This window comes from Hylobates moloch, unplaced genomic scaffold, assembly GCF_009828535.3.
Source record: "Hylobates moloch isolate HMO894 unplaced genomic scaffold, HMol_V3 SCAFFOLD_16, whole genome shotgun sequence".
NCBI classification, from domain to species: Eukaryota; Metazoa; Chordata; class Mammalia; order Primates; family Hylobatidae; genus Hylobates; species Hylobates moloch.
This window is the reverse complement of record NW_026652291.1, coordinates 73,634,514-73,662,008: the sequence shown is the minus strand read 5'-3', so window position 1 is coordinate 73,662,008 and position 27,495 is coordinate 73,634,514. Positions and strand designations below refer to the sequence as shown.

General features: G+C 40.3%; 1 protein-coding gene across 2 annotated transcripts in view; it reads left to right on the top strand.

Annotated features, from left to right (window-relative positions):
• Window positions 1-27,495, top strand: part of SLC25A21 (solute carrier family 25 member 21) — a 523,509-nt gene that overhangs the window by 471,210 nt on the left and 24,804 nt on the right. For both annotated transcript variants that reach the window (XM_032180289.2, XM_032180288.2), the window contains exon 7: window positions 11,592-11,756. In XM_032180289.2, coding sequence (XP_032036180.1) covers window positions 11,592-11,756 — 165 coding nt within the window. The remainder of the gene's footprint in view (window positions 1-11,591; window positions 11,757-27,495) is intronic.

Below are 27,495 nucleotides of genomic sequence, written 5' to 3'. Positions count from 1 at the left end.
TTTAAGAAAAGCAGAGCAGGTACCCCGTAGATGCTTATTTTACAGATAGGTAGCTCTTGTCCTGCCAATTGGGAGAATTTCTCAGGCAACATGTCTGCTGTTCAACCTGTCTACCCTAATGTCTTGGACATAAACCACCATGGTGTCCTACACAGCATATTTTGGATTTTCCTATTTCTTCAGCCTAAAGTGGTGAGTCTGTGGGGTCTTTTAGACATGAAATTTCCAAACAACTTCCAGCAAGAAGTTGCTGCAGCTGAGAGGGGCACTGCAGCAGAGGACAGCCGAGGACAACAGTAGCCAATATGATACTTAATATAATACCGAAAGTCTTCTGGGTAAGGGGAGAGATAGCGATGGAACAAAGGAACTGCTACAGTTCCAGTTGCAGAGAGCATGGTCTAGAAGAAGGTGTGGGCTGTGGGTGGATGTCCCTTTGGCCATGTGGGGTGGGCCTGGCTGGCAGAGGGCCAGAATGGTGCCCTCTGAAGCACAGGGTCCAGAGCAAGGGCCCCTGTAGCCGGGATGCAAGTGCAGCGCTGGCATAGAGCTGAAGTTCCTTTTGTTACGTTCATGGCAGCCAAATAATAGGAACTGGAGTCCTGGAGCTGCAAGTGGAGTTCCCATCAAGAATGACAGGTACTGTGCACGCTCCAGCTGCCCTGGGCTCTCCTCTCTGATCCTCTACCCAGTCAGAAGTATGTTACCCACGAAATATGCCTCCCACCCAGTTTAGCCATAAACTGTTTTTTAAAAATGTGAATTTAAAATGTGGTGAATTTAGTTCCTGACACTGCCCTCATATACTTCCGACTTATGTATAAAATATTTTAATAGGTGTGCTTGCCTTGCCTACACTTCTTAAATTACCACCGTATTAGTCAAAGACTATAATCCTTGCCACACTTCCTCCAATTCTAATACCAGAGTCTTGGCCAGTATCTTAAACTTCACAGTGAATAAAGAAAACCAGTCTGTAATTTAAATATGCTTGACCTTCTGTGGGGAGCAAAGTAATCATAGCTTTGTCGTGCTCTGGTTTGGTTCACTGGGTGTAAAAACATGTGTGGATAAAATTGGGATAGACCCAAATTTCCCCCCATCCTTCAAACTAAACCCAGGCAAAGAGTTGTTCTGATCTGTTGTCTCTTTGGCTTGGGACTAAGCTTGCCAAAGGATTTCCCTGTTGGAGATGGTTTGCACCCCCAGTCTTGCCAATGTGACTTTGTAGCTTGCTGTCCTTACAGGACCTCCCCAAACTGGGTGCATTGGTTTTTATCTGTATATTTATAAGAACTAGATGAAGCCAGCATCGTCCTGATACCAAAGCCTGGCAGAGACATAACCAAAAAAGAGAATTTCAGACCAATATCCTTGATGAACATTGATGCAAAAATCCTCAATAAAATACTGGCAAACCGAATCCAGCAGCACATCAAAAAGCTTATCCACCATAATCAAGTGGGCTTCATCCCTGGGATGCAAGGCTGGTTCAACATACGCAAATCAATAAATGTAATCCAGCATATAAACAGAACCAAAGACAGAAACCACATGATTATCTCAATAGATGCAGAAAAGGCCTTTGACAAAATTCAACAACCCTTCATGCTAAAAACTCTCAATAAATTAGGTATTGATGGGACGTATCTCAAAATAATAAGAGCTATCTATGACAAACCCACAGCCAATATCATACTGAATGGGCAAAAACTGGAAGCATTCCCTCTGAAAACTGGCACAAGACAGGGATGCCCTCTCTCACTGCTCCTATTCAACATAGTGCTGGAAGTTCTGACCAGAGCAATCAGGCAGGAGAAGGAAATAAAGGGTATTCAATTAGGAAAAGAGGAAGTCAAATTGTCCCTATTTGCAGATGACATGATTGTATATCTAGAAAACCCCATTGTCTCAGCCCAAAATCTCCTTAAGCTGATTAGCAACTTCAGCAAAGTCTCAGGATACAAAATCAATGTACAAAAATCACAAGCATTCGTGTACACCAATCACAGACAAACAGAGAGCCAAATCATGAGTGAACTCCCATTCACAACTGCTTCAAAGAGAATCAAATACCTAGGAATCCAACTTACAAGGGATGTGAAGGACCTCTTCAAGGAGAACTAACTACAAACCACTGCTCAATGAAATAAAAGAGGATACAAACAAATGGAAGAACATTCCATGCTCATGGGTTGGAAGAATCAATATCGTGAAAATGGCCATACTGCCCAAGGTAATTTATAGATTCAATGCCATCCCCATCAAGCTACCAATGACTTTCTTCACAGAATTGGAGAAAACTACTTTCAAGTTCATATGGAACCAAAAAAGAGCCTGCATCGCCAAGTCAATCCTGAGCCAAAAGAACAAAGCTGGAGGCATCACGCTACCTGACTTCAAACTATACTACAAGGCTACAGTAACCAAAACAGCATGGTACTGGTACCACAACAGAGACATAGATCAATGGAACAGAACAGAGCCCTCAGAAATAATGCCGCATATCTACAACTATCTGATCTTTGACAAACCTGACAAAAACAAGAAATGGGGAAAGGATTCCCTATTTAATAAATGGTGCTGGGAAAACTGGCTAGCCATATGTAGAAAGCTGAAACTGGATCCCTTCCTTACACCTTATGCAAAAATTAATTCAAGATGGATTAAAGACTTAAATGTTAGACCTAAAACCATTAAAATCCTACAAGAAAGCCTAGGCAATACCATTCAGGACATAGGCGTGGGCAAGGACTTCATGTCTAAAACACCAAAAGCAATGGCAACAAAAGCCAAAATTGACAAATGGGATCTCATTAAACTAAAGGGCTTCTGCACAGCAAAAGAAACTACCATCAGAGTGAACAGGCAACCTACAGAATGGGAGAAAATTTTTGCAACCTACTCATCTGACAAAGGGCTAATATCCAAAATCTACAATGAACTCAAACAAATTTACAAGAAAATAACAAACAACCCCATCAAAAAGTGGGCAAAGGACATAAACAGACACGTCTCAAAAGAAGACATTTATGCAGTCAAAAAACACATGAAGAAATGCTCATCATCACTGGCCATCAGAGAAATGCAAATCAAAACCACAGTGAGATACCATCTCACACCAATTAGAATGGCCATCATTAAAAAATCAAGAAACAACAGGTGCAGGAGAGGATGTGGAGAAATAGGAACACTTTTACACTGTTGGTGGGACTGTAAACTAGTTCAACCATTGTGGAAGTCAGTGTGGCGATTCCTCAGGGATCTAGAACTAGAAATACCATTTGACCCAGCCATCCCATTACTGGGTATATACCCAAAGGACTATAAATCATGGGGCTATAAAGACACATGCACATGTATGTTTATTGCGGCACTATTCACAATAGCAAAGACTTGGAACCAACCCAAATGTCCAACAACAATAGACTGGATTAAGAAAATGTGGCACATATACACCATGGAATAGTATGCAGCCATAAAAAATGATGAGTTCATGTCCTTTGTAGGGACATGGATGAAACTGGAAAACATCATTCTCAGTAAACTATCGCAAGGACAAAAAACCAAACACCGCATGTTCTCACTCATAGGTGGGAATTGAACAATGAGAACTCATGGACACAGGAAGGGGAACATCACACTCCGGGGACTGTTGTGGGGTTGGGGGAGGTGGGAGGGACAGCATTAGGAGATATACCTAATGCTAAATGACGAGTTAATGGGTGCAGGAAATCAACATGGCACATGGATACATATGTAACAAACCTGCACATTGTGCACATGTACCCTAAAACCTAAAGTATAATAATAAAAATAAAAATAAAAAAACAAACAAACAAAAAAAAGAACTAGAAGTCCCCTATCAGTTGTGCTAAGGCAAGTGGTGTTTGGCTGGCGTGCTCTCTGCTAGCCTGGAAAATGTGAAATTCTCCCCAGAAGCAAAATCTTGTATGAATTGTTTCCCAGTTTTCCTCTCCACTTTGAAATCTACTTCAAAGTTATTATTTGGCTAACGGGTTATGTTTTCCTTCCCTTGAGGTCTATAGGATTTGCCTCTCACGTGGGGCCGGGGCACAGGTTTTCCTTCTACTCTGTCATTTTTTTATCTACATTACATATGAACATAATCATTCTCACCCTAAATATGAACCTAAACTTATAGGAAATTGTAAAAGCCTGTTTTACCTCCATTTAGTCTTTAAAGATGTTCAGCCCAAAAAAGAAATAATTAGTGTTCTATCTTGCTCTGATTATAATTTTAAGGATCAACGAACAGATAGCAAATGTATAACTGATGGGAAAATCTTTAAAGATAGGGATTTTTTTAAAAATTAGCTCAGAGTTTGGTTCTAGTTTGAGATAACACCAATAAACATAGTTCTACACACTTTATCCTGGGAATTTAACAATCTAACAGAGACCAATTACGTCATGTATGATATCACAAAGTTTAGTATGTTCTCCATAGAAAATCAACAAATGTTTAAACTTATTATATTACGTAGAGTCAACTTTATGTTGATAAAGTAAATTGAAGGGCTGTATTTTGTGATCATCTCTTTTGAGAGAGAGAGAAGTTGAGTTGTACAGAGAGTGAGCGTGTGGCTCTGTTTACAGATGATAGTGGGAGAAGCCAGCTTCAAGGGCATGTCAACATTCATGATGATGTATTGGGTTAAGTTCAAATTTTTCCTGCATTACTGTGTAAAACACTGCCTGGCAACAATTCAGCACAGAAATTATTTCTTTCCAGTGTATGATTCCTGTGGGCAGAGAAGAAAATTATGCATATGAATCCATTCCTATAGTTATCTTTCAATAATATCTAAAGCAGCAGCCAAGTGGTCTCTCTATTATCATTTACAGAAAATAGACTTGTCTTCCATTCAACTGTGCCAGGAACCCTAGATTTTTGTTTTCAGAATCAAGACTTTGAAGTAATGATAATAGCTACCATTTACAGAATATCTACTATATATCAGACACTCTGCAAGTTGCCTTACGTGAGTTCTTCCCTTTATTTGATTTTTTAAAATATTTATATAATTTTGTAAATTATTAACATAATACTTTTTTAACAAATCAAGTAAGACAGAGCTATATAAAGAAAAATGAGTTGATTTTTGCCAACATCTCCCTTTAACCCTATCCCACTGGTTGCCACTGTGAACCCTTCCATTTTTCCTGATGCTCACACTCAGTTGATATTTCAAATCCTCTCTATAAGGTTGGTGGCTTTATCCACATTTTATAGGGTAGAGAAAATAAAGCCCAAAAAGTTAGCCCTAAGAAACTGAACATTAACATAGATGTCTCTTTCTAGTCAACCACACTGTTTTCATTGGGATAAAGAAATCTGGATAATTAAGAAGCTCAAGGGAAAAGCAAAAGAAAGTGTTTATGAGACCATGAAGAAGCAACGCCTCCTCTTTGTTGCCAGTCTTTCATGAGTCATGACCCATGTGGCCACAGCACTGTCACCTTCCTTCCTCCCAGCTCTGCCATTGGTGCAGGGGCAAAGCACAGCATCAGCGTCTCATCACCTGCAGGGTCCGTGCTCCTCCAGGGCTGGCTATTGAATAGCAATTTGATATTGACATAGCTTTGAGGTTCGGTATCTGGGAGGGGTTTTTGACAGCAAATTCTTCTCCACTCACCGGTTGTTTGCAAATAGACCCGTTCATCCAACATACACTCTGGATAGACTCTAATTATATCTGGGTATCTTTTTTGTTCATAATCATGCCCTATTAAAACAAACTGTAATGATGAATTTGTGAAATATCTAAGCTAAAAGAACTATAAATGTGGACTTTTTAAGCCTGATTCTTCTCCTTTCACTTACATTTTGTTCTCAAATAAAAGGAAGGTTTTTCTTTGATTTTTAAATTTTTCAAATATATGAAAATGCTTCAAGACCTCATTTGAGTAATGAAAAGTATGGATGATCTTCATTTCCTGAAGAACAAGCATATTTTCCTACCTTGGTGGAGCAACTGGGTCCCCTCTTTTTAAACAAAGCAGTGTTTTTCTGAAGGCCCAGATATGGACACTCAGTCCATTGTGTAGTCTCATCCGGTTTGCTCTCCAGCCATGTGATGAAATCCGGTGCAACACCCGTATTCCATTGGCTTTCAAATGCAACCCGTTCACCTTTCCATAGGAATGCATGTGGAGCGTGCTTTCTTTTGACATGCTGTGCCTAGAACTCTTCTTTGGCCTTAGAGATGGAGGAAATCCACTGACACACCCAAGCCTGTACCCACTGGCCGTACTCTGACTGGTATTTACCCAGGGAACAATGCCTGCTGCCTAAAATCCTGCCTGTGATCTCATGAGCTAATCAGAGCCAGGTATGGTCAGCAGTGAGATGGAAAAACTCCAGTAAAAATAGTTCGGGCTGCCACAGGTCATCTCAGTGATTCATTGGTAGTACCGGGCTCTCAGTAAGTAAGGATTCAGTGCCCCAGAGTGGTGCCTGGGAGCTTCATTTACCCCAAGGATCTTCTCTCTCTCTTTTTAACATTTTTTGTATTTTAAAATATATTTTATTAGATATATTTGAGGTTTACAACATGATGTTACAGGATACAGATAGATAGTAAAATGGTTCCTATAGAAAAGCAGATTAACATATGTATCATCTCACATAGTGACTATTTTTGTGTGTGGCAAGAGCAGCTAAAATTTACTTATTTAACAAAAATCCCTAAACCAGTACAACACGATTTTATTAACTCTAGTCCTCATGTTGGACATTAGATCTCTAGGCTTGTTCATCCTGCTGACGCTTTGCACCCTTCCACCTGCATCTCCCCACCTCTCCCCACTCCTCGCATCACCCCTGGTAACCACTGTTTTATTCTATCTACGTGTGTATTTGGCCTTTTTTGTTTTGGATTCTACATATAAGTGATCATATGATATTTTTCTTTCAGTGTTTGGCTTGTTTCACTTAGGATCTGCTTATTTATTTATTTATTTATTATTTTTGAGACAGAGTCTCACTCTGTCTCCCAGGCTGGAGTGCAGTGGCATGATCTCTGCTCACTGCAACCTCCACCTCCCGGGTTCAAGGGATTCTTCTGCCTAAGCCTCCCAAGTAGCTGGGACTACAGGCCCGCGTCACCATGCCCAGCTACTTTTTGTATTATTAGTAGAGACAGGGTTTCACCATATTGGCCAGCTCGTCTCACACTCCTGACCTCGTGATCCACACTCCTCGGCCTCCCAAAGTGCTGGGATTACAGGCATGAGCCACTGTGCCCAGCCAAGGATCTGCTTTTTTAATTAAACCTTTTAATAACTTTTTAAACAGAAATTTGATTCCATTTTCCATAACCACTATAGAATACTCTCATAGGTAAATATAAAAATTATCAGCATATCTCTTCATGTAAAAATTAAAGCAAAAAATATTTGTTAAGTCTCATCGCAATCCACTTATTCTTCCATGCTTTTCAGATTGGGTGCAGTCAATGAAGGTACAACCAGGAAAGTTAGAGTGCAATTTGGCCCACAATTGGTAACTAAATATGAAAATTGGAGTGAATCTAAATCATAAAAGGAAACTGAGCTAGTGGGTGACCTGCTGGGTTAGATAGTATTGGAATCATTTGGCTGATTATGCTAATCAGTTACCATTTTGTTTTTAAATGGAAGCCCCATAATCAAATAAGTTTAGTAAAATTCCATGTGTTTACAGAGATCTAGTCAAAATGATTCTATATTTTCCTATTTAAGCATCCTAGTGGAAGTCATGTTTTGCCTTTCTAATTAAATATTTGCTTACATATGTGTGAAACAATGTCCCTGAATGAAGAAAGAAAACACACTATCATACTATTACTTCTTACTTTTATAGGCAATTGAGTTCTGGTTTTCTTTATCCCAAGGCCTCCATTTGCCAGAAAAATATATCTGTACTATTATGCATCTGTTACTTGTATCAGTTGGACTGTCAAACTCTGAAACTCTTATTACCTATGTACAATAAGAATGAGTGTGTAAAGAACAACATTGGATTAGATGCAGAATTCTGCTTAAGCCATTTATCAGCAGCATTTTATCTTAGGCATGTTGCTTAACAATCTTTGGTTTCCTCACCTGAAAAATGAGATATCCCAGCTGCCCACCTTACAAGGTTGCTGAGAGAAGCAATCAGATATGTTAGGATGGCAGAACCACCAAGAGTGTAAAAGTACAGATTTGGAGTCCAAGGAACTTCAGTTGGAACTCTGTTGTTACCACTTACTCTGTAATCTTGGGTGAGTCACTTAACTTCTAAGTCTTAGTTTCCTTATCTGCCAAATAGGGGTCATGATAAGACATATCTCACACAGTTATTGAGAGGATTAAATGATACCATAAAGTACTGAGCACGTATGATAATGGCTAAAGGTGTTGAGCACTTCCTGTGTTCCAGCTACCTGATCACATATACGAATGCGTTCTCTAGGCTGGAAAGCCCTGCAGAGGGGGAAGCCCAATTCATGTGCTTTTCCATTGCCAGCCTTTCTTCCCATATGGCCTTACTTCTACAGCCCACAGACTTGCCATATGCAGAGATCTTAGCCAGGGTACTCACTTTGAGGGATAAGGAAGAGGCCAATTTATAGGATTTACTGCTCCAGAGAGGAAAGCTCCTGGGTGAGGCACTACACCTGGAACAAGATCTCTACCCCAAGCATTGAATTTGGTTGGGTCTCAGAGGAAGCAGACCTGTTATCTTGCATTCTGCATGCATTTCTGGTGGACTTTATCACAAAGGTCTGGGACTCTGGGAAAAGGAAAAGACAGCCAGAAGGAATGAAGAAAAAAAAGAAGCTTTCTGTCCCTCAAATCAGATTCCACCTTTTGGTTGCCACTGCCTTCAACTAACAAAGAAATCACCTGTCATTTTATTGTTATAACTATTTTTATGATTGTCAGCATAATTGCCATTATCGTTAACACCTAAATGTATTGTGAATGCTTAGAATGGACTAAGTTGCTTACGTTGGGCTAAGTTCATTGACTTCTTTCAACAATCTCAACAATCCTGTGAGGAAGATTTTTTTTTCTTTTTTTTTTTTTTTTGAGATAGGGTCTTGCTTTCACTCTGTCATCCAGGCTGGAGCCTGTCACTATGCAGTGACGGGATAACAGTTCACTGCAGCCTCACCTTCCAGGCCTCAAGTGATCCTCCTGCGTCAGCCTCCTGAGTAACTGGGATCACAGGCTTGCCACAGCGCCTGGCTAATTTTTTAAATTTTTATAGAGACTGGGGTCTTACTATGTTGCTCAGGCTGGTCTTGAACTCCTGGGCTCAAGCACTCCTCCTGCCTCCGCCTCCCAAAATGCTGAGATTACAGGTTTGAGCCACTGCAGAAGCCACCGACCTCAGGAAGATTCTATCATTATCCTTATTTAGAAATTAATAAAGTGAGAATTAATCGGAGAGGATAAAATACTTGCCAAAGTAGCAAGTGGTATTGCTGAGACTCAAACTTGGAACTGTCTAGCTCTGAGCTCCTATTTCCAGTTACTATGCTACTCTCCAATTAATTACTGACAACTAGAGTTTGAACTCAACAAAGCACTTGAGTTTAAAATGATGCATTACATTTGCTTATACACACACAGCACCCAAGCCAGTGAAAATCAGGAAACAGACAATTAGCAAATGCCACTTGAATATCTGTCAGCTCTCACCAAGATCTAGAAGAAATCTTCTCTTTTCAAGATGATGAGAAAGATGCTATCCAAATTAATCCTTAGTTTAGTCATCCTAATTCTAATGACTTAGCAAACTAAGATTTTTAAACAATAGAAACATCTCTATACCCATGTTTTTAGGGAAAGCCATTGTTATTTGCACTTTATTTTAGAGCCATTGGTTTCTCTGCTGCTCTAAAACTTAGATGGCCTTGGAGCTCCTCCTCCCTCAGGCCCTCAAGACCTCAGAGGAGTGAGGATGGAGAAAAGGTTTAGGCTGGGTGCAGGGAGAACCTGGGTTAGGCAGCCTCACCTCTGTCCTGTTGCTCCCACCCCCAGGAAAGCTGTCCTCTCCTTCCCCCACCCCTAGACTGCCTTCCTTGAAGCAAGATAGCAGTACTTGGGCAGTTTACTCAGCACTTCCAGGGTCTTTCCAACAAAAATGAGTTTCTGCTCAGCTTGTCCTATCTCTTTTGAAAACCAAAAAATAATGATTTGGGGGTGAAAGTCAATGTGCCGAAACACAAAAAAATCTCATGTTGTCAAACAGAAAGTAAACTTTAACCTTCAGAAAATTTTTTGGTTTTCCTGTATGATATGTCTTATTGTTTTAAGATGTATTCTAATATGGTTTTTTCATATTACAAAGAAGGGTTTTCTTAAGCTTATTGTAATTGACTGTAATTAGTTCCCTTAATTTAATGGATGAAGTCGAGTGTAGAATTGTAGCTAGAGTCTTCAAAACATTTATCAGCAAAAACTATAGGATTTACTATATAAACAAGCTCATTTAAATGTTTCACATTAATTACATAGGTATTATAAATGCAGATTGGAAGAAAAGCCTTGATGGGATTTGTTCTATTCTATTTTGCTGATGTAGCCTTAATTGCACATGATAAGAAAATACTTTTAGTCTGAAAGTGTGCCAGACTGCCACAACCACCCTAACAACCTGCTTTAGCGAAATATCAAACAAATGTCATGTCAGTGTGTGCCTCATGGGTGGAAAAAAAAAACAAAACACTGAACAGTTTCCCCTGTTAACTATTCAGTGAAAATATGAGAGAGATATCTTTTGTACAGTACCTTCAAAAAAGAAACAACCACTCATACATTTTTTTAAAACCCATGTGAATTGTAATTGTATTGTAATGAATTGTAAATCTCAGGGTAAACAGCAGTGAGCTCTTCAGCCAGACTGGATTCTAGCAGTCAGGACATTTCAGCCTTGGGTAATCAATCAGGGGACTGCAAAGGATTAATTTCAAGGTGGTAACCGAGTACTCCCAACACCATTTATGTATAATTTATCACAGCAGTGATACACACACTGATTGCATATCTGCTTGAGGATGTGTACAATCAACAGCTATTTATTTATGGCCAATTTATAACATAGTGCCAGCTTCAACCATTGAAGCAATTGAATCAAGACTGTAACATTAGCTTTAGAAAAACATAATTAGAAAAGTAAATACACTGGACTCAGGAGCCAAATATAAATTCCTTTTGGATAATGTATAGTTATGGATTACCAAACTATCTATATGGTTAATCTCCTTCATTAGTGTGAATAATCCAGAATTGGATCTAATTACTTACATGTTGAAAGTGATGATAGTTATTATATAACATCAGTTTCCCTAATCCTATCAAAATGGTTTGTTCTTTGCCAACAATCTTTTCTATAAAGCCCGTTTTTATGCATGCAATTTTGTTTGCTTCTTGGGTTTGCTTATTTTAAAAAACACAGATCTAGGCATGATTATTCATATCTGGGGGGAAAAAAGTCCCTAATAATACTGGCTTGAAGGGAAGTTAATACGGTAATTTACTGTATTCCACAGTCCCAAAGATGATCATTCTGGCTTTGCTTCTCTCTTCTGCAGCAACCATCCACTATGGGTTATGCAAGACAAATCATTAAGAAGGAAGGCTGGGGACTCCAGGGCCTCAACAAAGGATTAACTGCAACTTTGGGACGACATGGAGTTTTCAACATGGTTTATTTTGGCTTCTACCACAATGTCAAAAACATGATTCCTGTCAATAAGGTAACTATTTAATAAATTAAAATCCTGGAGGAAAAATCCTATCAGTGATGATAGTTCCATTTGTAGAATGTTTATCCTGTCCTGGTCACTGTGCTGGACACTTACATCTATTATCTAATTTGATCCTTACGTCTGCATTGAGTTCTGTTATCCCTGTTTCAAATCCAGAAGTGGAGGCTTAGAGAGATCAAGGCAATTGCCCAGGCTCACATAGTAAACAGTAAAGTTGAGGACAGAACCCAAGTCTGACACCAAAATTTATCTTCTTGAAGAAGCTATTGTTACACCTGAGTGCTTTCCCTTATTACTAAAAGGAATTTCTAGAAACTATATTATTACTTAATTTTTATCTCAGGAGCATAACTTTCTCAAGAAAGTTGAAAGCTTTGTATTTTAAAAAACTTTTGAACTCACAAGGAAAAATTGTTGGCCTAAAATTTAAATTTCACCTGGATATTAATTTTTAATCTAGGTTAATTAGGGTAGTTAGTCAATCAATTCTTCTAGAATCATTTGCTTTTGAGGCAAAATAACAATGATGATAATTATTATCATCATCTTCAATATTATTATTTTGAAATGAGAGTTTATAGGCTGGGTGCAGTGGCTCATGCCTGTAACTCCAGCACTTTGAGAGGCAAAGGCAGGAGGATTGCTTGACGCCAGGAGTTTTGAAACCAGCCTGGGCAACACAATGGGACCTCTCTCTACAAAAAATTAAAAAATTAACCAGGTGTGATGATGTGCACTTACAGTGAAGCTACTCAGGAGGCTGAGGTGGGAGGAGCGCTTGAGGTCAGGAGTTCAAGACTGCAGTGAGCTATGATTGCGCCACTGCACTCCAGCCTGGCGACAGAGTAAGACCCTGTTTCTTTCTTTTTGTTTTCTTTCTTTTTTTTCCTTTTTTTTCCCTGTTTCCCTTTTTTTTTTCTTTTCTTTTCTTTTTTTTTCTTGGAGACAGAGTTTCACTCTTGTCACCCAGGCTGGAGTACAGTGGCGCAATCTCAGTTCACTGCAACCTCCGCCTCCGGGGTTCAAGCAATTCTCCTGCCTCAGCCTCCCGAGTAGCTGAGATTACAGGTGCCCGCCACCACACCCAGCTAATTTTTTTTTGCATTTTGGCACCACGTTGGCCGGGCTGGTCTCAAACTCCTGACCTCAGGCGACCCACCCGCCTCGGCCTCCCAAAGTGCCAGGATTACAGGCGTGAGCCACCATGCCCAGCCAAGTAAGACCGTATTTCTAAATAATAATAATCATAATAATAACTTTTTTTAATCGTAACTTACAGATGCGAACAGCCTTTTTCAACTTCTGCAATATAAAAGTAGCACAGGATGTGCTTTTAAGCCATAGTATCACAGAATTTTCTTAGTAGAAAAGTACTGAAGGACTTTTTTTAAATCATAAAACTATTTTTAGTATGGCTAACCAGACTCTTCAGTAAAGTTCGTTGTGCCTGTCTTTGCCCAGCTATCCCCATTCTAGTAAAGGCCAGGACTTTTCTCAAATAACAGCTGAATCTACACCATGTGTTCCACATTAACCACCTGTTGGCATTGCTTCACTTCCCTAACCAAAGTTGTTAACCGGGTTTCACTGTATTTGGAAATCTCATTTATTGAGTAGAAGCTTATGTTTTTTTGGTCTGAAATCCCTGATTGGCCACAGTGTATATAGACCCCCCTAGTGACTGACAATTCCGACTCCAGGGACCCTCAGAGCTCTTCTCTTGTCAAGATATAGAAAATGAGTGCAATAAACACTTTGGTTCTGGATGACACGAAGGAGCTCCCAATACACTGAGATTTTTTTTAGAGGAACCTGCTAAATAATTTGTAAGGCCCAGAACAGAATGAACATGCAGAGCCCTTTGTTCAGAAATTATTAAGAATTTCAAGACAGTGACAGTAGAGCATTAAATCAATCATGGGGCTCATCTCTTCTAAATGCAGGCCCCACACGACAGCACTGTCACACACCCATGAAACCAACTCTGTTTTTCAGACTGTAAGACAACCACTCTACAAAAATACAAAAATTAGCCGGGCATCGTGGCACATGCCTGTAATCCCAGCTACTCGGGAGGCTGAGGCAGGAGAATTGCTTGAACTTGGGGGGTGGAGGTTGCAGTGAGCCGAGATGGCGCCACTGCACTCCAGCCTGGGCAACAGAGAAAGGCTCCATCTCAAAAAAAAAAAAAAAAAAAAAAAAAAAAAAAAAAAAAAAAAAAAAAAAGATTAATCAGATATATGTATGGTCATATGCTAAAAAAGAAAATCCACAAGTACAAACTTTGTTCTACAATTAATCAATACACTTAAGTTATTAAATGTTCTGAATTGTTTTAAAAAAAAAAAACAAAAACCTAAGCTGGCACCATGACTCGAGCCTGTAATCCCAGCACTTCGGGTGGCTGAGTCAGGAGGATTGCTTGAGGCCAAGAGTTGAGACAGGCCTGGAGAACATAGTGAGACCTCATCTCTACAAAAAAAAAATTAATGTTAGCCAGGTGTGATTGTGTACATCTGTAGTCCCAAATACTCTGCAGGCTGAGGCAAGAGGATTGCTTGAGGCTAAGAGTTCAAGACCACCAGCCTGAGCAACATAGTGAGACCCTGTCTCTACAAAATTTTAAAAATTAGCCAGGTGCTGTGGTGAGTGCCTGTGGTCCTAGCTGCCTGCAAGGCTGAGGTGGAAAGATTGCTTGAGCCTGGAAGGGCAAGACTGCAGTGAACCATGACCATGGCACTGCACTCCAGCCTGGGTGACAGGGCAAGATCTTGTTTTTAAAAAAAAAAAAAAGTTGGCATGTGTCTGCCCAATTTTTTCTAATGATATTCAGTGAAATGTCAACCAGCACTCTTCCAAACAAATTATCTATTAGATAGCACTTCCCAAATCTAGATTATACTAGGAAATAAGTCATTCATTTATTAATCAGGACCCTGAAAACTACCTTCTAAATCTTTAAATAAAAGATACATTTTGTTCATCATAGTTTTATAATTAATTTTTTATGTTGTTATAAGTTTTACCAAGCTGAGAAGCTGTGACTAGAATACCTCATTTCCTCACTCCCATCCAAAGTATCCTACAATAGGGAGTTTAGTGAAATATGATTTGTCGTTGTTTTATTTTATTTTCATTTACTTAGTTTTTTTGAAACAGTGTTTCAGTGGAGCCTCCACCTCTTGGGCTCAAATGATCCTCCCACCTCAGACTCCTGAGTAGCTGACACTACAGACATGCACCACTACACTCAGCTAATTTTTTTGTTTTTCCGTAGAAATTGGGATCTCCCTTTGTTGTCCAGGCTAGTCTTGAACTCCTGTGCTTCAGCGATCCTCCCACCTCAGCCTTCCAAAGTGCTAGGATTATGGGCATGAGCAACCATGCCTGGCTTTCATTATTTTAAAAAGTGAAAGTTGAATAAGTTCCACTGCAATCTTCTCTGTACAGTAGTGTTGCACCACTGAAGAATGCTAATGCACTGCTTTCTATATATTCGACTATTAACAATTTTAAATCACAGACTTCCTTTGACAGTGCTAAAATGTGCCATGTGGCTCAGAATTTCATTTCCAAGCTTTAGCCTACAAGCTAAAAGCGCTGATTCCTTTGCCAAATGAATTCTCTATTAGATAGCACTTCCCATGCCCAGATTATACTAGTAAATATATACTAGATTGTACTAGTAAATAAGTGATTCATTTTTTAATCAGGACCCCGATTTAATGATCTAGGCACTGGGGCTCCCTAGGTTGGGGGCTGGGAGGAATGCTGTGCATAAAATATGGGGTCAACAGGTCTGAGTGTGACTCCTGGCTTTCAGTCATCATTGAACCCATATTTATTGAGTGTCTAACATGTGCCAAGCCCTGTGCCAAGCACCAGGAGATGCAATAATGAGAAGCTGTCCCAGTGCTTACAAGGCAATGGAGGTAACGGACAAAAACAAGTAAACAAACTCACATTTAGGAGCAGTAAAGGAGAAATTCCCCCAGTATAAACCTGATGGTCAGGGAAGGCTTCCCTGAGGAAGTGGCATTTGAGCTGAAGAATGAGTTAGAAATTAGCAAGGCACAGCAAATGGGCAAAAGCATTCCAGACACATGGAACATCTAGCGCAAAGGCTCCAGGAGGGAGAGAGCTGGGTACCTTGGATAAAATGAAAAATAGCCCAAGTGATGAAAGCAAAAAGGTGAAGGCAATAATGTGGCTAGAGAAACACAAGGGGATCAGATCATACTGGCCCTTGTAGGCCACACTAAGGATTCTTATCTTCATCTAAGATTCTTATCTTCATCATTTGGAAGCTGACAAATGATTTTAAGCAGAGGAGCAGCCTGATGACTGGCTGCAGTGATGACTCTGGATGGGGTGGGGATGGGAGGGGAAAGGCAGAATGTACACATGGAAATGATTGCAATACGAAGTGGTGGGGTCTTGGACTGTAGCGTCCATGGGGGAGACAGGGAGAAGTGGGCTGATTTGAGAAGTATTCCAAAGGCAGAATCTGCAGGATGTGGTGATGGACCGTATGTGCATGTTGAGAAAAGTAGGGGGTTCGGAAGGATGCCGAGGTTTTTGGCTTGAGCAACTGAAACAACGGTGGCACCATTCACTGGGAAAGAAAACCACTGAAAGAGGAATGGGCTTATGGAGGAATATTATGGGCTCTGCCTGGAAACTGAGTCTAACTGCATTTGGGACTGAAAAGTGCCAACGTTAAGTCCGTTGGTTGGATGTGGGTCCTGTGGCTTGTGAGGAAAAAGCTGAGCTGGAGATAGACGTTTAGAAGTCATCAGTCTACCTCAATGAGAAGTGAAGTCTTGCCCCTTACTGGTGGAATGACCTTGAGCCCATCACTTCACTGCTCAGAGCTTCAGTTTTTTGAATCTGTAAATTGAAAGACAATGTTTTTCTATCTGACAAGATTGTTTTGAAGATTGAAACAAATAATATGCAAAGTAATTTGTGAATGTTAAGGTGGCATAAAAGTGTGAAGTGAGATGGTCCCGATGATGTGATGAGGGAAGGAGTAGTGGAGCTCGTTAGTACGCAGAATTGCAGGAGGAATTTGTTCCCCGGACTATTCCTTGTGTACTTAAATGAACACTGGTGGGTGTTTTGTTTTGTTTTGTTCCTGGCCTAGAACAAAGTCATTGATTTTATGTGTTCTGTAATCTAAGCCTGATTCAAAACTGGGAAACCAGTATTCTTTAAATTTAAACCATAATAAATCAATCCTTTGTGAAGGGGAAGGTATGATAATCATTAAAACATGTTGAAGAACGTCATCAAGTTGTTGTAAACCCTGATGAGGAGGTGGTGTTCCTTGAAGGCCTTATTCCGTCTTTGCTGTAGGCTGTCTCTGGCCTTTCACTTTGGACAGTTTGTTTACAGGGTTATTGTTTCAATTCCCTTACCCAGCAATTGGTCATTCTGTTGTTCCAAGGAAATCTGGGATTTCACGAACTCTGACTGGCATGGGATAATTCTAGATTTTTCTTTAATTTAAAAAAATCTATAAATGTCTTACAGTGTTTTTCATCTTCAAAGTACTTGGTTTTACAAGAAACTTTTCATAATGTTTTTCTCTGGGGAGTGAAAATGGGGAATTGTATGTGAGAGAGAGAGAGAGACAGAGACAGAGGCAGAGACAGAGAGAGGTTAAGTGGGAGCAGTGGTGGAGGGAAAGTGTTTACTCTTCATATTAATACCATTCTAAGCTGTTGAGAGCTTTTACATTTTGTATGCAGTAACTTTATAATAGGAAGTAAATCACCGAAAAATGTAGCAGAACCTCATAAAATAGATCACCTAGTTTATATTTTCACATGTACTTAATTCTAAGGCTATGTTTGCAGAGGTAAAATAGGAACTTAAAACAGTAAGCCGCCGGGCGCAGTGGCTCACGCCTGTAATCCCAGCACTTTGGGAGGCTGAGGTGAGTGGATCACGAGGTCAGGAGATTGAGACCATCCTGACTAACACACTGAAGCCCCGTCTCTACTAAAAATACAAAAAAAAAAAAAAAAAATTTGCCAGGCATGGTGGCGGGCGCCAGTAGTCCCAGCTACTTGGGAGGCTAAGGCAGGAGAACGGTGTGAACCTGGGAGGCGGAGCTTGCAGTGAGCAGAGATTGCACCACTGCACTCCAGCCTGGGCAACAGAGCGAGATCCGTCTCAAAAAAAAAAAAAAAAAAAAACAGTAAGCCCCGGTAACTCAGGTCAGCTATCCAACCTTGAAGTTCTTGACTTTTTAACTCTTCAGATTAGTGATCTACGGTACATACATTTTTTAAGTTATCACAGAAAAATATCCCAGCTTTCTGTGCCACTTTATGCTATTCAAATCATTTTTATAGACTCCATGATTTTGCCTGATCCTTGTCACAATAACTGCCATTTTCAGATAAGGAAACCTAACAGGAAGTTATGGCCCAGAGATGAGTTACTGAAGTAATTCACCTGAAGCCATATGGCAGGGGTGGGGAAAGAACCAGAGACCGGAGCTTTTCGACCATATCGTGTAATGCTTTCACTCTACATTTTACCTTTGTTTTTTGTTTGTTGTTGTTTTTGTTTTTGTTTCTGTTTTTTGAGACGGAGTCTCGCTCTGTTGCCCGGGCTGGAGTGCAGTGGCACTATCTTGGCTCACTGCAACCTCCGCCTCCTGGGTTCAAGCGATTCTCCTGCCTCAGCCTCCTGAGTAGCTGGGATTACAGGTGCACACCAACATGCCTGGCTAATTTTTATATTTTTAGTAGAGACAGGGTTTCACCATGTTGGTCAAGCTGGTCTCGAACTCCTGACCTCATGATCCACCCGCCTCACCCTCCCAAAATGCTGGGATTGCAGGCATTAGCCACCGCACCCAGTCTTACCTTGTGTTTTGTCACACATAAATTATCTCTTTAAAAGTGGTCACTAAAATTTAAATAAATGAAGTGTCTGAAATGTCCAGATAATGTAACCGGATTCTCTGGATTCTCTTTTTGCCATGTTCAGACCCATAACCTTGTCCTCCCTTTCGTATCCTCTGTCTGTAATCCATAGAAACACTGAATTATGAGACACGGCCGTGGAAGAACGGGTCATTACCAGTTTGAAAGTGATGCCCTATGTTATGTTCTTTCAGATTTATTTTTAGGAGCTAGCTGTTCCTATTGAATGGTGAATAAGTGACTACACTAGAGGAAAGACTGCTTTGGATATTGACTGACCATGCAATTCACTTAATGGAGGCGTTCATTTACATCTTGTAGTAAATGGAATGGGGTGTCAGGACAAAGAATTATCCTTTCTCCCCAGAAAAAAAGTCCATCACTTCTCAAAGTAAAGCCCACCAGAAACAGATACTGATTAACTTAAATGCTGACATCTTTTTCGAATATCTGTGGGAATAAACTCTCATTGCAAAAACAGTTTCTTTCATTACCATTCCAAGTTGAGGATGTTTAGAGTATATTATTTGTGATGTTGACATGCAAATAAAAATCATTAAAATATTACATGTCGTGAGTAATTTTGTCTTCTAGTTCCATATTTACTTCTTTTCATATGTTTCCATAAATAAAATAATAGTGGAAACAGCTGTCTAAAGCTAATGGCTGTCAACAGTATTAAATGGTGCTTTCAGTTTGCATCCTAATTAAGGATGTTTGCAGGTTATTTTGCAAAAAACAATAGACCTTTTGTGTTGAATTTTGCCATGATATAAATTACATGTGTGGGTTAGAAATATTTTAAAAGAGAACAATTTTTCAAATGTTCAATCTTTCTTATTTAATAAACCATTTAGACCTGTCCCTGTGGTCATTCACTACAGACAGCATTAAGTCAAACATATTTATTTTCTTCCAAGGTAAATTCTGTAGAATGTCTGAGGGTGGTGCCAGACCCACTTCAGTTTATCAGAAGAAATGTGGAAATGTGTTAGTTTCATGATTGAGAGCTACATCCTCCCCTAAGGTGTGCACTGAGCTGAATGAAAAATGCACCTTTGGGTTCAAAGGGAGAACTTAGACAGAGCTGTTTATATTTTGAAAAGAAGAATCTCAATAGAATTAGAGCATAGTATGATTTAATTTATGACCATTTAATTTTCTGATTCTTCCTCCATCATTAGTCTTACCAATCATCCGGTAATGGGAAGGGCAGGAACATTAAAGTTTCATTAAGAACAACTCTCCTTTCTAGAAACCACTGGGGGAAAACTACAAGTACCTATTATCTATAAAATTCCAGGATATGTGACAATATTCTGTGGTAAAAAGGGGTATCTTTCATTGGCAGTTTGCACAGACTCCCTAGTGGGGATATGTAGCGGGGAGGGGGTATGGGAGACGGCAGAGAGCAGAGAGCCAGGGGTTCAGATACTTCCTTAAATAAATTTCAGGCCAGTCAGACACTCCCCAAGTGGATGGAAATGAGGTGCAAGTAGCTTTAGGTTCTCAGTGGGTCTATTCTATTCATTCATTCCAAAAGTATTCACGGTGCATCTACTGTATGTTGGGCACCCCCTTAGGAAGCATCAGCACTGCTCCTCCCTTAATGACATTTACAGTCTAATAGAGGAGACAGACAATAAACAAATCATTGCACAAGGAGCTGAATCATTCCAATTGTGTTAAGTGCCATGCAAGATAACTATCAAGCTGTGAGAATTTATAAACAAGGATTCTAATCTAGACCCATGACGGGGCAGGGAGATGGTGTAGGGAAGTCCGTTTTCTTTTTCTGTAGAGACAGAATCTCCCTGTGTTGCTCAGACTGATCTCCAACTCCTGGGCTCAAGTGATCCTCCTGCCTCAGCCTACCAAAGTGCTGGGATTACAGGGATGAGCCACTGAGCCTGGCTAGAAAGGTCTTTTTTGGAAACAATGTTTGGGCGTGGGCTGAAGGATGAGGACAACCCACGCCAACCTGAAGAGGTTGAATGAGCCAGGCAGAAAGAACAGGAATGTGACTATCCTGAAGCAGAAAGAAACTCAGGGGCCCCAGAGAAGATTAAGAATGAGTGTTGCTGGTGCATGGAGAACCAGTAGAGAAGCAGAAATGGAGGCTGCAGAGGTTAGCTTGACCAGAATGTTTTAGGCACATAATATAAAGGCAACTTACTCCCCTTAAATTATTTAACTGGGGGGTATATGGAACAGACATATTACATAAGTGGAACTAAATGGGCATGGGAAAGTTTCATGTATGGAATTTCAGAGGTATAATCTCATTGAACTAGCTTGGTTCAAAGACTTCTTCTTGATTATCTCCCCACCTCCATGTTGAAGCATCTCAGTGTGCCCTCCCTCTGGTTTCTCAATCTCTAGAGTTTTGTTTTGGGAACCTGGCTTGTTAGTTTTCCTTGGGGTCAGTGCCTTTATTGAGTCAAGGAACAGAGAGAACACACTACAACAGAAATATCCTACTGAGTTCCCAAGGAAATACATAAATACTTCTCTGTATTCGGTATAATACTCAATACATAATTAATTCCTAGGTGGTATTATCGAACCATGTGAATATATAGGTATATACAATACATATTATATCTGTGAAATATATACAGGAGATGATATAATCAAGAGATAACTATTATGCCTAAACCATAATCCATTTTGACATTATATACATGTATATTTTATAATTTGAGCTAAGTGGGTAAAACCTTTAAAATTATTCTACATTTTACAATACTTTAAAGAACAGACAACTTAGAGGAAAAAAAGGAATTTTCACGGCTATTTGCTGAATGGCTACATTTAGATGCAGAGGTTTTAACAAGACTTTGATTTCATTCCAAAGCCCAGAGCCCTGCAGTGATAGGATCTTAGGAATACTCCACATTCCTTAAAGAATGCTTATCAATTGAACCATCTCATTTTAGTTAGTGACCTTCTGTGGAGTGGGGAGCTAGCATTTCCCTAAATTATCTCACATGAAGAGAAAACAAACACTGTAATAGATTCCTCCGATAGCAGTGAAGTAAAAACAAATGTATTTTTTAATTAAGCTTCAATAGCAGATATTTTCACTGGGGACAAAATAGCAGGATACCATGACATCGGGAGGAAAATGTTTTTGTCAAAGTTTATGAACAAAACAACAAAAGAGAGCCAAGATTAGAAGGAATGAAAGGTGTATAGTGAGAGCTGACTCTACTTGCAAGCTGACTTGGACCCATTAGAACTAAGAATAGCTAAAATGCAAATTTCCTCTTAAAAAAAATAAAAGGTAGTTCACTCTCACTTAAGCTGCCTCCTTGTTCAGTTACCAGGAGGCAACTATGATTCCAATGCACCACATCATTTGCATGACCACCATACCCAGCTGTGGGCAAGACAATAATGAGCTGCTATTATTTGCCTTGCAGTTGCTACCAGGTGCTTAACTAGTCTGTCTATCTGCCTGCTTTGTAATTTGCTTCTGAAACCTTGGTTGTTTATTATGTTTTTATAAAGGAAACTAAGGCATTTATTACATACCTATGATGCGTCAGGCTCAGTAAATACACAAGAGGAGGGTGACATGGCATATCCCTTTTCTTTAGAGATTTTGAACAAGTCTTCACAAAGAGTGTCAGAGCCTGGTGCCTGTCTCCACTAACTCCTTTCAAAGGCCTGACCCTAGGCAATCTGACCCCAGGACCCATGCTCTTAATCATTGTACTCTACATACTGCTTCAAATATGTGGACACATGACCCTTTGGGTCTTTCTTCAGAGTATACCCACAGCTGCCCATTCACTCTCCTGGTGACATGGCTTCCAGTCCTCTGAGCAGCCCCTCTCTCCTACTATAGTGCATCAGATTTGTCCATATCAATGTCAGATCTAAACAGAATACTGCAGTTTTTCGTTGATCAAATGCAGAGTACACTAGGATCAGCCATTCCTGTGACATGAACAGACACCTTTCTTAAATGCAGCCAAAGACTGTGCACAAATAGATTGTGGGGGATTTGTTGGAAGAAGAGGATGGAAAGGAAGGGAGGAAGAATGTGTTTTATTTTTACATCAAGAAGTTGGCATGGTCCGGGCACAGTGACTCATGCCTGTAATCCTAGCACTTCGGGAGGCCATGGCAGGAGGATAGCCTGAGGTGGTATTGTATTAAATTTTGGTGGAACTTGGTGGGGTGTTCCAAGATGGCCGAATAGGAACAGCTCCATCTGCGCTCCCAGTGTGATCAACACAGAAGACGGGTGATTTCTGCATTTCCAACTGAGGCACCTGGTTCATCTCGTTGGGACTGGTTGGACAGTGGGTGCAGCCCATGGAGGGTGAGCTGAAGCAGGACAGGGAGTTGCCTCACCCGGGAAGTGCAAGGGGTTGGGGGATTTCCCTTTCCTAGCCAAGGGAAGCCGTGACACACTATCTGGAAAAACGGGGCACTCCTGCCCAAATACTGCAATTTTCCCAAGGTCTTAGCAACCTGCAGACAAGGCGATTCTCCCCCATTCCTGGCTCAGTGGATCCCATGCCCACGAAGCCTTGCTCACTGCTAGCACAGCAGTCTGAGATCGATCTGCGAGGTGGCAGCCTGGCTGGGGGAGGGACATCCACCATCGCTCAGGCTTGAGTAGGTAAACAAAGCGGCCAGGACGCTTGAACTGGGTGGAGCCCACCACAGCTCAACAAAGCCCACTGCCTCTAGACTCCACCTCTGTGGGCAAGGCATAGCTGAATAAAAGGCAGCAGACAACTTCTGCAGACTTAAATGTCCCCGTCTGACAGCTCTGAAAAGAGCAGTTGTTCTCCCAGCACGGTGTTTGAGCTCTGAGAACAGACAGACTGCCTCCTCATGTGGGTCCCTGATCCCTGTGTAGCCTAACTGGGAGACACCTCCCAGTAGGGACCCACAGACACCTCATATAAGTGGCCACCCCTCTAGGATGAAGCTTCCAGAGGAAGGACCAGGCAGCAATATTTGCTGTTCTGCAATATTTGCTGTTCTGCAACCTCCGCTGGTGATACCCAGGCAAACAGGGTCTGGAGTGGACCTCCAGCAAACTCCAACAGACCTGCAGCTGAGGGACCTGACTGTTAGAAGGAAAACTAACAAACAGAAAGGAATAGCATCAAAATAAAAAAAAAAAAAGGTCATCTACACCAAAACCGCATCTGTAGGTCACCAACATCAAAGACCAAAAGTAGATAAAACCACAAAGATGGGGAGAAACCAGATCAGAAAAGCAGAAAATTCTAAAAATCAGAGTGCTTCTACTCCTCCAAAAGATCGCAGCTCCTTGCCAGCAACAGAACAAAGCTGGACAGAGAATGAGTTTGACGAGTTGACAGAAGAGAAGTAGGCTTCAGAAGGTCAGTAATAACAAACCTCTCTGAGCTAAAGGAAGATGTTTGAACTCATGGCAAGGAAGCTAAAAACCTTGAAAAAAGATGAGATGAATGGCTAACTAGAATAAACAGTGTAGAGAAGACCTTAAATGACCTGATGCAGCTGAAAACCATGGCACGAGAACTTCATGACGCATGTACAAGCTTCAATAGCCAATTCGATCAAGTGGAAGAAAGGGTATCAGTGACTGAAGATCAAATTAATGAAATAAAGCGAGAATACCAGGTTAGAGAAAAAAGAGTAAAAAGAAACGAACAAAGCCTCCAAGAAATATGGGACTATGTGAAAAGACCAAATTTACGTTTGATTGGTGTACCTGAAAGTGATGGGAAGAATGGAAGCAAGTTGGAAAACACTCTTCACGATGTTATTCAGGAGAACTTCCCCAACCTAGCAAGGCAGGCCAACATTCAAATTCAGGAAATACAGAGAAGACCACAAAAATACTCCTCAAAAAGAGCAACCCCAAGACACATAATTGTCCGATTCACCAAGGTTGACATGAAGGAAAAGGTGTTAAAGGCAGCCAGAGAGAAAGGTCAGGTTACCCAGAAAAGGAAGCCCATCATATTAACAGCAGATTTCTCAGCAGAAACCTACAAGCCAGAAGAGAGTAGGGGCCAATATTCAACATTCTTAAAGAAAGGAGTTTTCAACCCAGAATTTCATATCCAGCCAAACTAAGCTTCATAAGTGAAGGAGAAATAAAATACTTTACAGACAAGCAAATGCCAAGGATTTTGTCACCACCAGGCCTGCCTTACAAGAGCTCCTGACGGAAGCACTAAACATGGAAAGAAACAACTGGTACCAGCCACTGCAGAAACATGCCAAATTGTAAAGACCATTGATGCTATGAAGAAACCGCATCAATTAATGGGCAAAATAGCCAGCTAACATCATAATGATAGGATCAAATTCACACATAATAATACATAATAATATTAACCTTAAATGTAAATGGGCTAAATGCTCCAATTAAAAGTCACAGACTGGCAAACTGGATAAAGAGTCAAGATCCATCAGTGTGCTGTATTCAGGAGACCCACCTCACAAGCAAAGATGAATATAGGCCCAAAATAAAGCGATGGAGGAATATCTAACAAGCAAATGGAAAGCAAAAAAAAAAGTAGGGGTTGCAATCCTAGTCTCTGATAAAACAGACTTTGAACCAACACAGATCAAAAGAGACAAAGAAGGCCATTACATAATGGTAAAGGAATCAATTCAACAAGAAGAGCTAACTATCCTAAATATATATGCACCCAATACAGGAGCACCCAGATTCATAAAGCAAGTCCTTAGAGACCTACAAAGAGACTTAGACTCCCACAAAATAATAATGGGAGACTTTAACACCCCACTGTCAATATTAGACAGATCAACGAGACAGAAGGTTAACAAGCATATCCAGGACCTGAACTCAGCTCTGCAGCAAGCAGACCTAATAGACATCTACAGAACTCTCCATCCTAAATCAACAGAATATACATTCTTCTCAGCACCACATCACACTAATTCTGTAGTTGACCACATAGTTGGAAGTAAAGCACTCCTCAGCAAATGTAAAGGAACAAAAATCACAACAAACTGTCTCTCAGACCACAGTGCAATCAAATTATAACTCAGGATTAAGAAACTCACTCAAAACTGCACAAGTACATGGAAACTGAACAACTTGCTCCTGAATTACTACTAGGTAAATAATGAAATGAAGGCAGAAGTAAAGATGTTCTTTGAAACCAATGAGAACAAAGACAACATACCAGAATCTCTGGGACACATTTAAAGCAGTGTGTACGGGGAAATTTATAGCACTAAATGCCCACAAGAGAAAGCAGGAAAGATCTAAAATCAACACCCTAACATCACAAATAAAAGAACTAGAGAATGAAGAGCAAACACATTCAAAAGTTAGCAGAAGGCAAGAAATAACTACGATCGGAGCAGAACTGAGGGAGATAGAGACACAAAAAACCCTTCAAAAAAACCAATGAATCCAGGAGCTGGTTTTTTGAAAAGATCAACAAAATAGATGTATGGCTAGCAAGACTAATAAAGAAGAAAAGAGAGAAGAATCAAATAGATGCAATAAAAAATGATTAAGGGGCTATCAGCACCGATCTCACAGAAATACAAACTACCATCAAAGAATACTATAAACACCTCTATGCAAATAAACTAGAAAATCTAGAAGAAATGGATAAACTCCTGCACACATACACCCTCCCAAGACTAAACCAGGAAGAATTTGAATCTCTGAATAGACCAATAACAGGCTCTGAAATTGAGGCAATAATTAATAGCCTACCAACCAAAAAATGCCCAGGACCAGACGGATTCACTGCCAAATTCTACCAGAGGTACAAAGAGGAGCTGGTACCATTCCTTCTGAAACTATTCCAATCAATAGAAAAAGAGGGAATCCTCCCTAACACATTTTATGAGGCCAGCATCATCTTGATACCAAAGCCTGGCAGAGACACAACAAAAAAAGAGAATTTCGGACCAATATCCCTGGTGAACATCGATGCAAAAATCCTCAATAAAATACTGGCAAACCAAATCCAGCAGCACATCAAAAAGCTTATCCACCACAATCAAGTCAGCTTCATCCCTGGGATGCAAGGCTGGTTCAACATATGCAAATCAATAAACATAATCCATCACATAAACAGAACCAACGACAAAAGCCACATGATTATCTCAATAGATGCAGAAAAGGCCTTTGACAAAATTCAACAGCCCTTCATGCTAAACACTCTCAATAAACTAGGTATTGATGGAACGTATCTCAAAATAATAAGAACTATTTATGACAAACCCACAGCCAATATCATATTGAATGGGCAAAAACTGGAAGCATTCCCTTTGAAAACCGGCACAAGACAAGGATGCCCTCTGTCACCACTCCTGTTCAACACAGTGTTGGAAGTTCTGACCACGGCAATCTGGCAAGAGAAGGAAATAAAGGGTACTCAAATAGAAACAGAGGAAGTCAAATTGTCTGTTTGCAGATGACATGATTGTATATCTAGAAAACCCCATTGTCTCAGCCCAAAATCTCCTTAAGCTGATAAGCAACTTCAGCAAAGTCTCAGGATACAAAATCAATGTGCAAAAATCACAAGCATTCTTATATACCAATAACAGACAGAGAGCGAAATCATGAGTGAACTCCCATTCACAATTCCTTCAAAGAGAATAAAATACCTAGGAATCCAACTTACAAGGGATGTGAAGGACCTCTTCAAGGAGAACTACAAACCACTGCTCAATGAAATAAAAGAGGACACAAACAAATGGAAGAATATTCCATGCTCATGGATAGGAAGAATCAATATCGTGAAAATGGCCATACTGCCCAAGGTAATTTA